General features: G+C 33.5%; 1 protein-coding gene across 3 annotated transcripts in view; it reads left to right on the top strand.

The window, feature by feature from the left end:
• Positions 1-14,759, top strand: part of LOC130900878 (putative polypeptide N-acetylgalactosaminyltransferase 9) — a 276,483-nt gene that overhangs the window by 257,756 nt on the left and 3,968 nt on the right. For all 3 annotated transcript variants that reach the window (XM_057811799.1, XM_057811802.1, XM_057811800.1), the window contains 4 exons: positions 8,866-9,143; positions 9,744-10,060; positions 10,634-10,773; positions 14,238-14,490. In XM_057811799.1, the coding sequence (XP_057667782.1) occupies positions 8,866-9,143; positions 9,744-10,060; positions 10,634-10,773; positions 14,238-14,490 (988 nt within the window). The remainder of the gene's footprint in view (positions 1-8,865; positions 9,144-9,743; positions 10,061-10,633; positions 10,774-14,237; positions 14,491-14,759) is intronic.

Below are 14,759 nucleotides of genomic sequence, written 5' to 3'. Positions count from 1 at the left end.
ATAGACTATTGATTGAATCAGACGCTACTTTAGTATATCGTTGCTTGCACGAGATCAACGATCATTCGTTGTTCCGTCACGTCAGTGACTAATAAATCTTGTACCAAGTCTTAACACTGCTTTCACTTTCGTTTTATCCCTGTTTAGATACCTAAACTACCTGATGAAATGATAGTAATGTATCTAACAAAATAAAAAATAATATTCTAGATATAAAATAAATAAAAGAATTGAGATAAAAATTGTTATTTAGATATCAATAACATCACCTTCTTCTTCTTTGGATGCCCTCTTCTAATCGAGGCTAGTAATTGACCCAACAAAGTCATTTCTGTCTCTGGCCTTTCTTATCAGCGCCTGAGAATCTAAACTAATCCACACGCGAATATTTTTCAGCCAAGAAGCCTGTCGTCTGCCTGGACCACGTTTTTCCTCGATGTTCTCTTTGATTAGAAGTTGCAAAAATCTTGCTTTCTCTCTAAGCGCCTTAGTGGGTTCCCCTTAAAGTTCCAAGCCTCCGTTCCGTATAATAAGGTGCTGTATACATAGCATTTCATCATCTGATATCGGATTTTAAGGACGAGTGCTCGGGATGTAAACAATTGTTTTATTTCTAGAAAGACATTTCTTGATTGCTCAAATACGTGATCTTATTTCTATATCTGGGTCTATATCTATTGTTATCCAATACCCCAGATATTTAAATTTCTCGACATTTTCTATGATGCCACCATTTACGTTGATAGACATGGAAGGATGCTTGGATGTTTTGGAGACAATCATGGTTTTGGTCTTTTTGATGTTGATGTCTTCTCTTATAATTTTAATGCGATCTAAGAGTACTTGGAGATCCTGTTCACTGTCTGTAATTAAGACCGTATCATCAGCGTACCTTATATTATTAAGAATTTTTCCATTGATTTTAACACCTTCTCTTGCTTCATATAACGCTCTGGCAAAGACTTCTCCTGAATATATATTGAAGAGTCGTCGCACGCCTCTTTTGATGCTGTATGTTTCTGTGTCACCGGTTTCAGTTCTTACCACTGCAGCATAAAGCGCCCGTATGATTTTGAGGTTCCTTCCTGTAAAGGAAGTTCATCAGATTATCATGTCTTAATTTGTCGAAAGCCTTTTCACAATCAATAAAACATAAGAAGAGGACCTTTTCCTGGTCTCGGCATTTTTGTAATAATATAATGAAACTGATCAATGCTTCCTGTATCCCAAATCCACTTCGGAAACCAAACTGTTCATCGCTATTGTCTTGAATAATTTATGGTAACAGCTTTAGTATGTGCGACATTTCGGATGGGTTTCTTCACTTCTTGTTATGATATAGGCTGTTCTCTTGTCTTTCATATTTCTGGTGGTCTGGCGTTTTGTCATCTTATCATTTTTCCATTTTTATAGTCACTAATCAAATATAAGGTATAATTGACCACATAAGATTTCGTATTCTTCTTGTTCTACTTGTTCCAGATAATTTTATACACTATCTGATCCGTTTCTGAAAATAACACTACTAATATTAAATAATTATTCATTAGAAATCATGTTTTGAATTATCAAACAAAACGTATGTTGATATTGTGCATATATATCGACGACATTATAGGTTTCCTGCGAAATAATACAGCCGCAGGTGTACCCACATCTCTATTTACTTAATATAGTTTGTTTCAATGAACAATTTCCAAGTTTAAGCTCAAAGAATATATACAAAAAGTATCCGCATATATACTCGTATACGAAATAACCCATTTAAAAACATCCCAACCCAACCCTTGCAGATAACTCAAGGCTATCAAAAATCAAACTAATAAATTCCTTACCTAATAAAACACAATCCTGATGATCATCTCTTTATGGATATATAAGAAAAAGTTGCAATACCATACGAGGATATATTAATATTTAGTTAGCATGGACCAGTTCCATCTATAAACAAAATATTGCGTTACAATAGCAACGAACAATAACTTATTAGAAGTGTCAGTGTAAAGTTTGACGTCAAAAAAGTAAACCAGATTAACGCAATAAATTAAAAGAAAAAATATGTCCACCTAAATTGTGAAAATCGAAAAATTGGAGCATCGAACCATCGAAGATATGCTTGGTGATCAATGTCCTTCGTATGCGACCGTGAAAAATTGGACTGCAACCTTCAAAAGGTCCATTTTCGATTGAAGATGATGACCGATCGGGATGGCCAGTTTCCTGTTTCCAGGATGGCCTGTGTCGGTCCCCGAAAATATCGATGCAGTTCATGACATGATTTTATCAGACCGTCGAAAACTGAAAACAAATTTTTAGATGTTTGTGTTATGTCAGAAGACGGTCGTTGACAGTTGAGTACTAGACAAATATGCAGGGAACTTGATATTTTGCAAACATGCGTAATGAAAATTTTACGTTCAAAAGTTGTTAGATGACGAATTTAATAGACGTGAAGGGTTAGTAGGTCTGCTAACCCTTCATGATAGAAACATTTTATAATCAAAACGATATATATTTTTTAAGTGATGTTATGTTTTGCGATCAGGCCACTTTTTGTATTTAAGGACATATATTAACATTTTATCAAAATGAAAATCCCAACAGCCCTGACGGTGGTATAGGATTCTTAATAAACAAACGACTTGAAAAATCAATAGTCACTCTAAAGACTATATCAGACAGAGTGGCATATATAACACTTTCCATAAGTAAAAGGTATGAAATTAAAATTATTCAAGTATACGCTCCTACGACAGCCCACACAGATGAGGAAGTTGACATCTTCTATGGTGACATAGAAATAGCACTTAAAGAGAATCGATGCTACTATACTTTTATTATGGGGGACTTTAACGCCAAAATTGGAAAACAAACAGATATGTCGGAGGTGGCAATTGGAAGCTTTGGAATAGATGGTCGAAATGAGAGAGGACAGACATTGATAGATTTCCTGCACAATCAAAAGTTATATGTAATGAACAGCTTCTTTCAAAAGAAATTGCATAGACGATGGACTTGGGTAAACCCAAATGGAAGAACAAAAAATGAAATAGACTTCTTTATCACGACGCGGAAAAGATTTGTCACAGATGTTACAGTTCTAAATAAATTCGGTATAGGGAGTGATCATAGAGCTGTAAGAGCAACTGTAAGAATAAACGCCAGAAATGAACGACAAAAAATGATAAGAAAGAAACAACAAATAAAGTGGGAGACCCCAGAAGATATTGATGCGTATAATACTTTCTTAACTGAATCCCTGAACACAAACCAGTCACTAGACATAAACATATTAAATGAAGAAATCACTGGAACAATATTAAAAGCACAACAAAAATACTGTAAAAGAGATGGAGATAAAGAAGAAAAAATAAGCAAAAATACAAAAGATCTAATTAGACAAAGAAGACTTCTAGTAGAACAACAAAAGGAAGATACAAGCGAAATAAGAACACTAAATAAGACTATTTCAAAAGAAATACGGAAAGATTTAAGGAAATATAACACAGAAAAAACCAGACAAGTAATCGAAGAAAATAAAAGTATGAAGGTGCTTAGAAGGAGACTAGCTGATGGGAAAAAGGAAATCATCAAACTCAAGGATAACAACAAAAAAGAAACAAACAATAGGAGAGAATTGGTAAAAATTGTAGAAGAATTCTACAAGGCCATGAAGTGAGGATAGTAAGAGATAACCAAACGTGTGAGATAAAGCGTCGAATACAGTTAGGATGGATAGCTTTTGGCAAGTTGAGTAGTACCTTGAAATCAGACTTACCAATAAGCCTAAAGAGAAAAGTATATGAGCAGTGTGTTATACCTGTGATGTCCTATGGGGCAGAGACGCTTACCCTCACGAGACAAACTGCAGGAAAGATGAGAGTGGCGCAACGGGCAATGGAAAGGGCAATATTGGGAATTACGAGAAGGGATAGAATTACAAATGAGAACATAAGAAGAAGAACAAACGTTAAGGACATTATTGAAATTATAGCCCAAAAGAAATGGAAATGGGCAGGCCATGTAGCCCGAATGACGGATAATAGATGGACGAAAAGAATATTGGAGTGGAGGCCAAGAATGGATAAGAGAAGTAGAGGCAGGCCGCCAACAAGATGGAGTGACGATGTAAAGAAAATTGTAGGAAATTGGATACATACAGCTCAAGATAGAGATAGATGGTTTAAACTAGAGGAGGCCTATATCCAGCAGTGGATGGAAGATGGCTGATAGATGATGATGATGATGATGATTAACATTTTGAGCATCTGCTGCAATCGTATTTACTGTGTGTTTACTAAAATTCGTAATTTTTCTGCTACTACTGTTAATTATAGCATTTAGGTATAGAAAATATTACATGAAAAACAATCATTATTTTTTAAGGATTACTAAAAACACAAAATGTATAGGTTGATCCATTTGAAATAACAAAGATAATCATTTTTTCGGAAAAAGGAAATATCTAACAATGTAGATACCACCATAATACCATAATACAAAAATCGGACAACCGTTTCCGAGATAATTGAGGCGTTCATACATAAAACTCATTCTGTATATGATCTACATTGTGTACATTTCAGATCTAATTAATCTCTTAAAGTGGAATCTGTGCTATTAGACAATAGTGGTTGAATCACAATGTACATATACGTCCAAAACTTCCCACGTTCATAAAAAGTGGTATTTAACCATGCCAGTTTCAGATTAGCCTCATTTGGCAGCAGATCGGAATTGTGCATATGTCTCAGGTGTGTTTATGTTCAGCTTATTGTATGAGAGCTAGTGAATAGTAATCTCTCGTATATTCATTTTATTGATAATAATAATTCGTGTATAAGTATTCCAAAAACTGGGTAATATACACATTTCATTTTCATATATTTGAAGTTCTAATGCAATTTCTTTTATCGAAGAATTCTAAGAAACAAAATTTTTATTGATTCATATCGACACAGCACCATCATATTATATTTTTTTAATGCTTCATCAAACAGAAATAGTAATGGTATATACAGTGTGTTCGTAAATCAACTTACTAGTATTTTAATCTCTATGGTGTTGTAGAAAACCCTTGTACATCCATTCGGAATTCAATCGTATAAAATAGCATAGATACAAAAATTGTGACAATAGATTGGAATTTTATGAAACCCTGAAATAAAAAATTAATTGCCACTATTATAGATAACTATAATTATACTAATCATAGCTTAGGAATCAATATTCAGATAAAAGCTTTTGAAAGTTGATATTTGGATATTTTCTGCGAGAAGAAATGCAGTTCGTAACAATTTCAATGACATTGACATTGCTGTTCGAAATTAGTTTTCCAAGATAAATGGACTGTTAAAGGAGGCACGATATGATGGCCAACCATGTCTCCAGATATGACGATATCTAAAAAACATTGTATAAAAAACAAAACCTGATAATGGGAGATGAACTGAGAGATAAAATACTAAAGATAGACCATCAAATAACAAATCAGCAACTTCGTTATTATCGTATTCGTATTTTCACACAAGTAATTTTACTACTGGTTAGGTTACTACCAAAATATTAATATTAACCCTATTCTCACACTGAAGGTGTGCAAAATGGGTGCAAAAATATAAGTATCTTGATTCACTCATAAACACTCAAATAGATCCAGACGAAGAAATCAAGAACATAATTGAAATGACTCGAAAGGCATTTGTCAAGTACTCCCCAATGTTTGCAAACAGAAATCTAAACCTCCTCGTCAGAATAGGATTCATGGAATGTTATGTGTGGTTACCACATGTGGAAACTTGGACCTTGAAGCTCAAATGATCAAAAAACTTGAGGCTTTGAGATGTGGCTCTATATACGCATCCTGAAGATACCTTGGACTGACAGAATTACCAACTACGAAGTACTAAGACGCATCGGTGTCAAATGAAAGTTGTTGACAATTATTAATATAAGAAAAACATCTTACATAGGACACATCTTACGCAACAACAAATACCTACTGCTACAAAAAATAATACAGGAAATAGTAGAGGGAAAGAAAGGCACCGGCAGGAAGAAGAAATCCTAGCTAGAGAATGGATAATTCTGAGCGTCGGAAAATTGTTTTATGTTGCATTTAAATGACGCATTTAAAAATGTGGGCGCAACATTCAATGAGAAGACGGCATGAAAAGAAGAAGAAGAAGAATATTATCACTTACATATCAGCAGAACAAAATATTAACCATGTAGTGATTCTTTATTATATGTCCCATGGTTTCTTAATTTATAAAGAAATCGCACATTCAAGAAGGTGAAAAAATACTGTTTACGTGGAACAAATCTAAAGACGTGAAGGATTTCTTCATTACTAGTATTTACTGACCACGCAATGTCATATTTGTACAAGGTAAACAGTTCCATTTACCTGTTTTAGAAAAGTCCAAATGATCCAAACCATGTAGAACTTGATACAATTTCTGTTTACCACGGAAGTTGACTGAAACATTTGAACGCCCAATATATTTCGATAAAGGTGCTCCTGAAATTTTGTACTCTTTTATTCGATTATATTTATTTTATACTAATATCTCATCTCCTATACATAATAAGTTCTAGTGAAGTTTTCCTAAGTCATCATTTCCTTCTTTTCTTATGCTTTTCCTATGGCCTTCTTTTTATTAATTTGTTCTATAATTGTTTCTCAGTCCCCCTCTCTCCTTATTTTATAGTTTTGATTTAATATTGATATGCGGCATTGTAACTGTTTTCATGTGCTTATTATATCTTTTTATATACAGAGTGAGTTTTATGTATGGAACGCCTCAATTATCTCGGAAACGACTTGTACGATTTTTATAAATGTTTGTGTACAAAGGTCTTGAGATACTGCCGGTATTATTGTGGTATTTACATTGTTTTCAGATCTCTCCTTTTTCGGGACAAGGTCTAGCGTTAGTAAGTTAGTAGAACAAAGTTCATTATTTTTTCGGAAAAAGAAAAGATCTGACAACAATGTTGATACCACCATAATACCGGCCGTATCACAAGACCCTTGTAGACAAAAATTTATAAAAATCGTACACGCCGTTTCCGAGATAATTGATGCGTTTCCTAAAACTCACTCTGTATATTGAATCTCATATTACTTTGAAAAATTAAATCATTTACCAATGTATGTGTGTCTCTTCTTATTATTATCGATTTTTTGTATACTCGCTAAACTATTTTGGTTCATTTGTACATAGTCAGTTGCTCTCCTCTTAATTAAAAATCCACTAATTTATTGATAAACTCCAACTTACTTAGAGCAACTTCACGCTCAACTTTTCACTTCTATTTTCAGGATTGGATACCATCCATAAATAATGAAAATCTTGTTTAGTAAACAAAAAACTTCGTAGTATTTTTCGATGAAAAAGAACTAATAACAGAGTGATCAATTGCAGGGTTTTTAGAAATTGTTATATAAACTTTTCTAATAGTCTTGTACTTTGAAAAAGTTTCTATTGACAAAATGTTGAAATTTTAATTTTAATTCACTATTCTCGTCAATTCAGCTGCTTTCTTCTACACTCTCTTTTCCTAGCTACTGCCTCTCAGAATGTTTATTGAACGTGACATCAAACGAAATAATTAACTAAGAGAAATTCGAACGACATCAAATTAGTGGATCTAAGAGAACTTCACTAATTTGACACATTTTGATTACATTTGGATCTACTGATAATTGGACAGAATTGTCCGAGAGACAAAGAGAAAATCTTCTTGTGAAACTTTTTTAGGTTAGATAATGAAAAATATTCTTTCAGTGAGGAAACGGAAATAACTAATCAATGTAGATTACTCGAAACGATAAAAACTTGCATTTTGTCATTTTGATAGGGTCTTTTTTTACTTTTTGTGCCAGATTGTACAAATTTGTGACTGAAATTGATTAAATATATTTCAGAAGCTGAGTTATATATGTATATACTTTTTCTCTCTCTGTCTCTGCTTTTTATATAGATTGGGCCATACATTTTTACACGTTTGTAACAGCGTTTGTAGCGTGTGAAATTCAGATATAATGGATGGCTTCACGGGAGAACAACGCGCGTTCTGTGTAACTCTTTATATTTACCGGTTATTTCGATCGTATTACCAATTACACAATATTAATCGCTATCCACGTGAAAGTTTAATTGGATAATGGGTTAAGCAAACAGGGTGGCCATGAAGCAGGAGAAACGTAGCGGGACGTCGAAAGAAAGTGAGTCAATCTTCGTCGATACGATGTTCGAGTGTTTTTTCGACTTTAATAACATTTTCTTCTCTGACGAAGCCCACTTTCAGAAACTTCTGGTGATGAGAAAAACCTAAATTAAAACGCCAAGGAACTTTACAGCATAAGTAGCTAGTACTTTTGTGATAATGTTGTTATTAACTTTGCAGAATATGTGAAAATACTACTATTTCTTTAATGGAGTTTTCTCATAAATCGAGTATACTTGAATGAACCAAGAACATACCTCAATCGAAGACGAATATTCCTCAAGGAATGAATATTATACTCGGCGTCATGTGTTGTGTGTTAGACTATATTTTTTTTAGTTTATGTTTAAATAAATATTGGTTCGAATACAATTCGTTTTCCTTTTTCCATGCCTATTTCAATAGTGCCCACCCTCTATATACATTTTGTGGGTATCAGAAAAAGACTACACGTTATCTTATTAATTATAGTTGAATTCTAAAAATTTTGAGCTCAAGATTAGCATTATAGCAGTATAATCATATCAAGTTGAACGTTTTCTTATATACTTACAAACGATCGTGGTATGAATGCGCTAATATACACTTTTATTCACTTGATACTAGCTATAATTTGGTATTTATTTCTAGGTGTAAAGCAGAAGGTCGTTTTTTGGAAGAAAGTAAATTACCGTCAACGTCTGTAATTATATGTTTCCACAACGAAGCGTGGTCTGTACTACTTAGAACCGTTCATTCGGTATTGGATAGATCTCCAGAAAGCCTTATCCATGAGATTATCCTGGTAGATGATTTTTCAGACATGCAGCATACCAAACAACAACTAGAAGATTATTGGGAACACGAACCAAAAGTTAAAATCGTTAGAGCTTCGAAGAGAGAAGGACTTATCAGAGCCAGATTGCTAGGTGAATAATAGTATAACTTAAAGAATTATCTAAATATTTTATTCAAAATTTCTCTTTTCACACATCTCCATCCTGAAAGGAGTTAACATGGGCGGCTTGCATTTGCAATCTTTTATTATAATTTAGTTGTTCTTCGGTTGGGGGCATAAACGCGTTTCTCATTCTTCGACTCGTAAAGGTTTGGCAATATATTTTATATTTAGTCTCTGTATAAAATATGAATAAAATCTTTTTGATGAAAAATACACCAAATATTTACACTTCATTTTTCATTCATATTCAACCACTACATCAATTTAATTACTAATGGAGGAACAAAAAACGTAGGAGGACTAGGAGAGACATAATTTGGAATCTTATTTATCAGAATTCATATAACATCAGTTGAAAGAAAATTAAGGACTGTTTTGACGCTATGTTAAACTCTATATCCACTGAAATCCGATTGACTATTTTGTTTTTGAATGAAGTGTTTTGTCGCAAAAATTTTAGACATTGATTGGCAACAGTTAAAACTGTCAAATCTGTGTTAAATCTTTTACTTATCTTTGTTAAATATAATTTGAAAATGATGGACTTTATCAATGTTCTTTGTCTCAGGAGCTGCGCATGCTACTGGAAAAGTTCTCACCTATCTCGATTCTCACTGCGAATGTACAGTCGGTTGGTTAGAACCGCTCTTAGATAGGATAGCAAGAGATCCGACGACAGTTGTATGTCCAGTTATTGACGTGATCGACGACAATACTTTAGAATATCATTACCACGACAGCAGCGGCGTAAACGTGGGCGGTTTCGATTGGAATCTTCAATTTAATTGGCACGCAGTACCAGAACACGAAAAGAAGAGGCACAAAAATACCGCCGAACCATTATGGAGTCCAACTATGGCTGGTGGATTGTTTAGTATTGATAGGGTAAGATTATCTGATTATTTTATTGAATTTTCGTTAAAAATAATTTGAGAATAAGAATAGAATCAAGAAAAAATGTATCACAGATATTCTTTTACCTATTTACTTAATCAAATCACAGAAAAACGGACTTCAGCATAGAAGACGTTGCGTCTTGATAAATGATTCATATACTTTTGGCAGCAACCGACCATTGGATGGCTATATGTCATAGAGTTGTGGGAATTAAAATTGAATATGAATGAGTGTATGAAAAAACACTCAAAAACCTTGAATCTTTATATAAAAAAGAGATATTAGTGTATTGAACCTAAAAATTTAAGGGTCACCACTGTCAAAGTACTCTCCAAACTTTTAGCGTTGTGTTTATGGTCCGCCGCCGTAAGAGCGAGAATATACCACTTTTGGACAAGTCATCAAAAGTCAAATACACCTGGTAACTACGTTGATTTTGTCAGTTTTCATGTAATCAATTTCCATAGTTTTATTTTTTATTGACCTGACTCACAAAAAAATGTAATTTATATCTAACACCACATTTGTTTATTTTAAATTAACGCTACTTATCTTTTTCAGGAATTTTTTGAAAGATTAGGTACTTACGATGATGGATTTGATATATGGGGTGGTGAAAATTTGGAACTCTCTTTTAAAACATGGATGTGTGGTGGTACTCTCGAAATAATTCCTTGTTCACATGTGGGACATATTTTCAGGTAAGTGGTATAGATGAAAAAAAATCCTCTTTAAATTTTGTATTCTCACTCACATAGACAATTAGCTCATTGAACTGGTTATTAAATAACTCCGAAAAGTATGCGAAAACGCATAAAAATTTTCTGACAAAATCCTCACCTTCTCCTGAAACACAATCTTCAGCTAAAAGTATTTTTTGTGTTAACCTCTTATTACATAGTAATACACTCTGAAAATGCTAGTCTTCCCAACAAATAGTTTACAAAATATATACCCAATTTAGGTATAGTTCTTCCAATATCAATTGCAGAAGACAGTTATGCGTTGAACAATCAATATTTTATGAATACGCACGGCACTCATACCTAATTAAGAAATGAAAAATAATGTTTACTCCCTGTATAAAATTCGGTGGATATTTAACAAACCGTTAGTCCACGTGGACTCATCATCACCACTGTTTACCAATCAAAACATCGAATCGTAGACATAAATACATTTCTAGTGACCGAAGCCGTATGTACACAATTCCTTCGAAATATTCGTACCAGAAAGTCCGCGATAAGCATTGGCGTGGTTTGGCGATTTTAATTTTTTTTTGAATAAATAGAAATATGCCGCTCTTCAGACCATGGGAAGACAATGAAATACCACAGTCTAGTGAGAATAAAGACAGAATAAAGATTTAGATATACAAACACAGAAAGTTATATCGAATGTTTTAAAAAGGAAAATATTCAGCAATCTGATAATGCAATCATAGTAAGAATTGCTGAATTAACTAGAGGAAATAAATTATCCATTTTTCGAGTAGTCACGAAAGGGGTTGCTGTGGATCATTCCAGTACCAAAAAACATGTAAAGAAAAACTGAAATCAGTTGGCAAATCTACTCAAGATTTTATACGTATGACAATTTATAGTTTATATATGGAGAACTGGGTTTGCCACATTAGAAATAATACAGCAAAGGGTAGCAGATTATCCAGAATACAATTATACCAAATTAGAAACATTGCGTTTGGTCAGTATGTGATTTTAAACACAAAAAACTGAATAAACGGGAGGCAATAACGAAATCGTCAAGGATAATTCGATGGCAACAAGATTATTTGCGTCAGATAAAAGACTACCGAAGTTGTAATCGACGAATGGGGTACAAAAAAGGCTCAGTTCACGACTGGTCCCTGCTTAAACCAAACTCCCTCAAAGGCAGGTACATTTTACTCGTCTATTTACGTTTTTTAATTTAATATTCCATTGTAGCAAGTTAACGTGGTATGATAATGATTTTTCCAAGTACATCTGTCTAAATAACGGCGTATAATTCCGTCCAATTTATAATGATTCGATTGCCTTTTAATGAATACTTTCTCGCATAAGATATACATATTTTTAAAGTATACGTATAAAAATAATAAATTTATAAAATGAGATATTTACGCTTATGGTAAATCTAACAAAATTGTCGGCAAGGGTTTTTATAATCTTCAATTGATATTGGAAGAACTATATAATTTATCGACAATTTAAATGAGCTTTAGCTTCAAAAGGAACTAAACAATTACTGGAAATCTCTGTAAACAGGTTTAAAATTGCAGTTTTTCTAGAAGAAAACACAATTTAAAGCAATTAAAATTTTGTGGACTTGAAAATATCAAAAGGAGGTGATCTACACCTGCTGAAGTTTTTATGGATAATGATGTGGTAGCAAAGCTGATTAATTATGTTATTTAGAAAAAAAAACAAACAAAATTATGTAATCTACACAAAGAAAACTATTTCTCAGTCCACTTCTTCTTGTGTATGATGTCCGGTCCCGAGTCCTCTTGTTGAGGAGAAATGGCATCATTCCACTAGATCACAGACCATTTAGGATTACTGATATCCAATTATTTACTGCAAAAATCAACACTTTTGGACCGCTTTACATTAATAGAATCGTAATAGAATATTTGCATCTGTGTTGTAAATCTTATGAATTCCTCATATTAGCTGCACGTTACTTAGTATTGGTTACACTAACTTTAATAGCTATAATTGTTTCCTGCACAAAAATATAGGTACTGTAGTTTTTAGTTATCACATCACAGCAATATTCGATATTCACTGCGTTGCCTTCGACATAAACTCATAGTTAACCCTATTTTCCGGTTCCACTAACAGGTCTCTAGTTAGTCAACAATCAATAGTCCTGGAGTCATATTCTTGGACTAATTTTTTTTTATTCGTCCAAGGTCGATGTAATTGCCTAACCTAACAATTTATTGCCATACACTCTAACCCTTCTTTCAGTTATTATTATCCATATACATATTACAGTTTTTCATCATGTACTGCCATATTTTCGTGAACTAGAAGATTTTTTCTAATCTCTCATTTGCAACGTTACATATAACAGAAAGTCAATAGTTTTAGTTAATGTCATAATGTCATACAATGTACCAATTGACCTTGAATGCAATTCTTGCTCCATATCAAGTGGCCTACAAACGATAAACTGGTATAAAAATACTTGTTGCCAGACACTTTCTGTAAAGTGTATCCATTTAATATTATACGGGAATATATTGAAAAATTCTTAGCCTACTATAGAACTCCTCTTAATTGGATACATTTATTACAGCGAACCTGCAACGTTTCTAGACCTGTCAAAAAAAATTTTTCTTCTTGCTCTACAAATCAGATATCCCCAGCTTTTATTACCTCCTCGTTGGAAGAAAATTTTCGACCGAACGGAGCCAAATCTGTTTAATAAGGGAGGTGTCGTAGTAATTCAAACTCTAAATCACGAATTTTTTGAATGAAAACATGAGATTTGTGTGCAGGGGCGTTGTCCTGCAAAAACAAAACACCTTTGGATAGCTTTCCGCGTCTTTTCTCTTTAATTTTTTCCCGTAGCCTGATCAGTAATGTCGAATAGTAATCTCCAGGTCTTGAAGGTCTTGAAGGTCTTGGAAAACCAAAGTGTTGCCATTCCATCGATTGTTGCTTTGTTTCTGGATCGTAGGAATGTACCCAAGTTTCATCCTTAGTAACAATTCGGTTTAAGAAGTCTACATCGTTTTCAAATCGAGCACGGATCGAACGCGATGCTTCTACCCTTGCACGCTTTTGGTCAACATTCAAATATTTGGGGATCCATTTTGCAACAATTTGTCCAAATGGACGTTATCTATATGATGAACGCGTTCGTATGAAATATCAAGTGCCTCAGATATCCGTTTTAGCCCAATTCGACGTTCTGATAAAATCATGTCATGAACTACATCGATATTATCGGGGACTGACACAGAAACTGGCCTTCCCGATTGGTCAATCATCTTCAATGGAAAATTTACCTCTTTCGAAGCTTACAGTCGAATTTTTCACGGTCGCATACAAAGGATATTGATCACCAAGGATATTAAGCATATCTTAGTAAATCTGCTTACCTCTTAACCCTTTTATATGAAAAGATTTTAAACGTATTATTTTTTTTTTAGAAAACGATCTCCGTACAAATGGAGAACAGGTGTGAACGTACTTCGTAGGAACTCAGTTCGACTTGCAGAAGTTTGGTTAGACGAATTTGCCAAATATTATTACGATAGAATAGGAGACGAAAAAGGTGACTACGGAGATATCAGTAAAAGGAAAGAATTAAGGAAAAATTTAGGATGCAAAAGTTTCAAATGGTATTTGGATAATGTTTATCCTGAGTTGTTCATTCCAGGGGAAGCTGTAGCTAGAGGAGAGGTAAGACACTTGATTTTATTTTCTGTTTCAGTAAAAGTTAAAAGTAATTGACAGTGGTAGAAAATAAATTTATATTGATTTTCATTCATCGCTAGAAGTATCAAAAATTCCTAAAACAAATATTTTTTCCCTCATTATTTGTTAAAAACGATAATACACTATACACCACTTATAATTAAATTGAATGATATTTTATAACAGAAACACAAATGAACACTAAACAATGCCGTTAATTGTTTACATGTACTGACGTCAGTGCACCGACGTAT

The sequence above is a fragment of the Diorhabda carinulata genome, chromosome X (assembly GCF_026250575.1).
Source record: "Diorhabda carinulata isolate Delta chromosome X, icDioCari1.1, whole genome shotgun sequence".
In the NCBI taxonomy this organism is placed as follows: domain Eukaryota; kingdom Metazoa; phylum Arthropoda; class Insecta; order Coleoptera; family Chrysomelidae; genus Diorhabda; species Diorhabda carinulata.
Note: the sequence above shows the minus strand (reverse complement) of the source record. Positions and strands in the feature narration are given on the sequence as shown.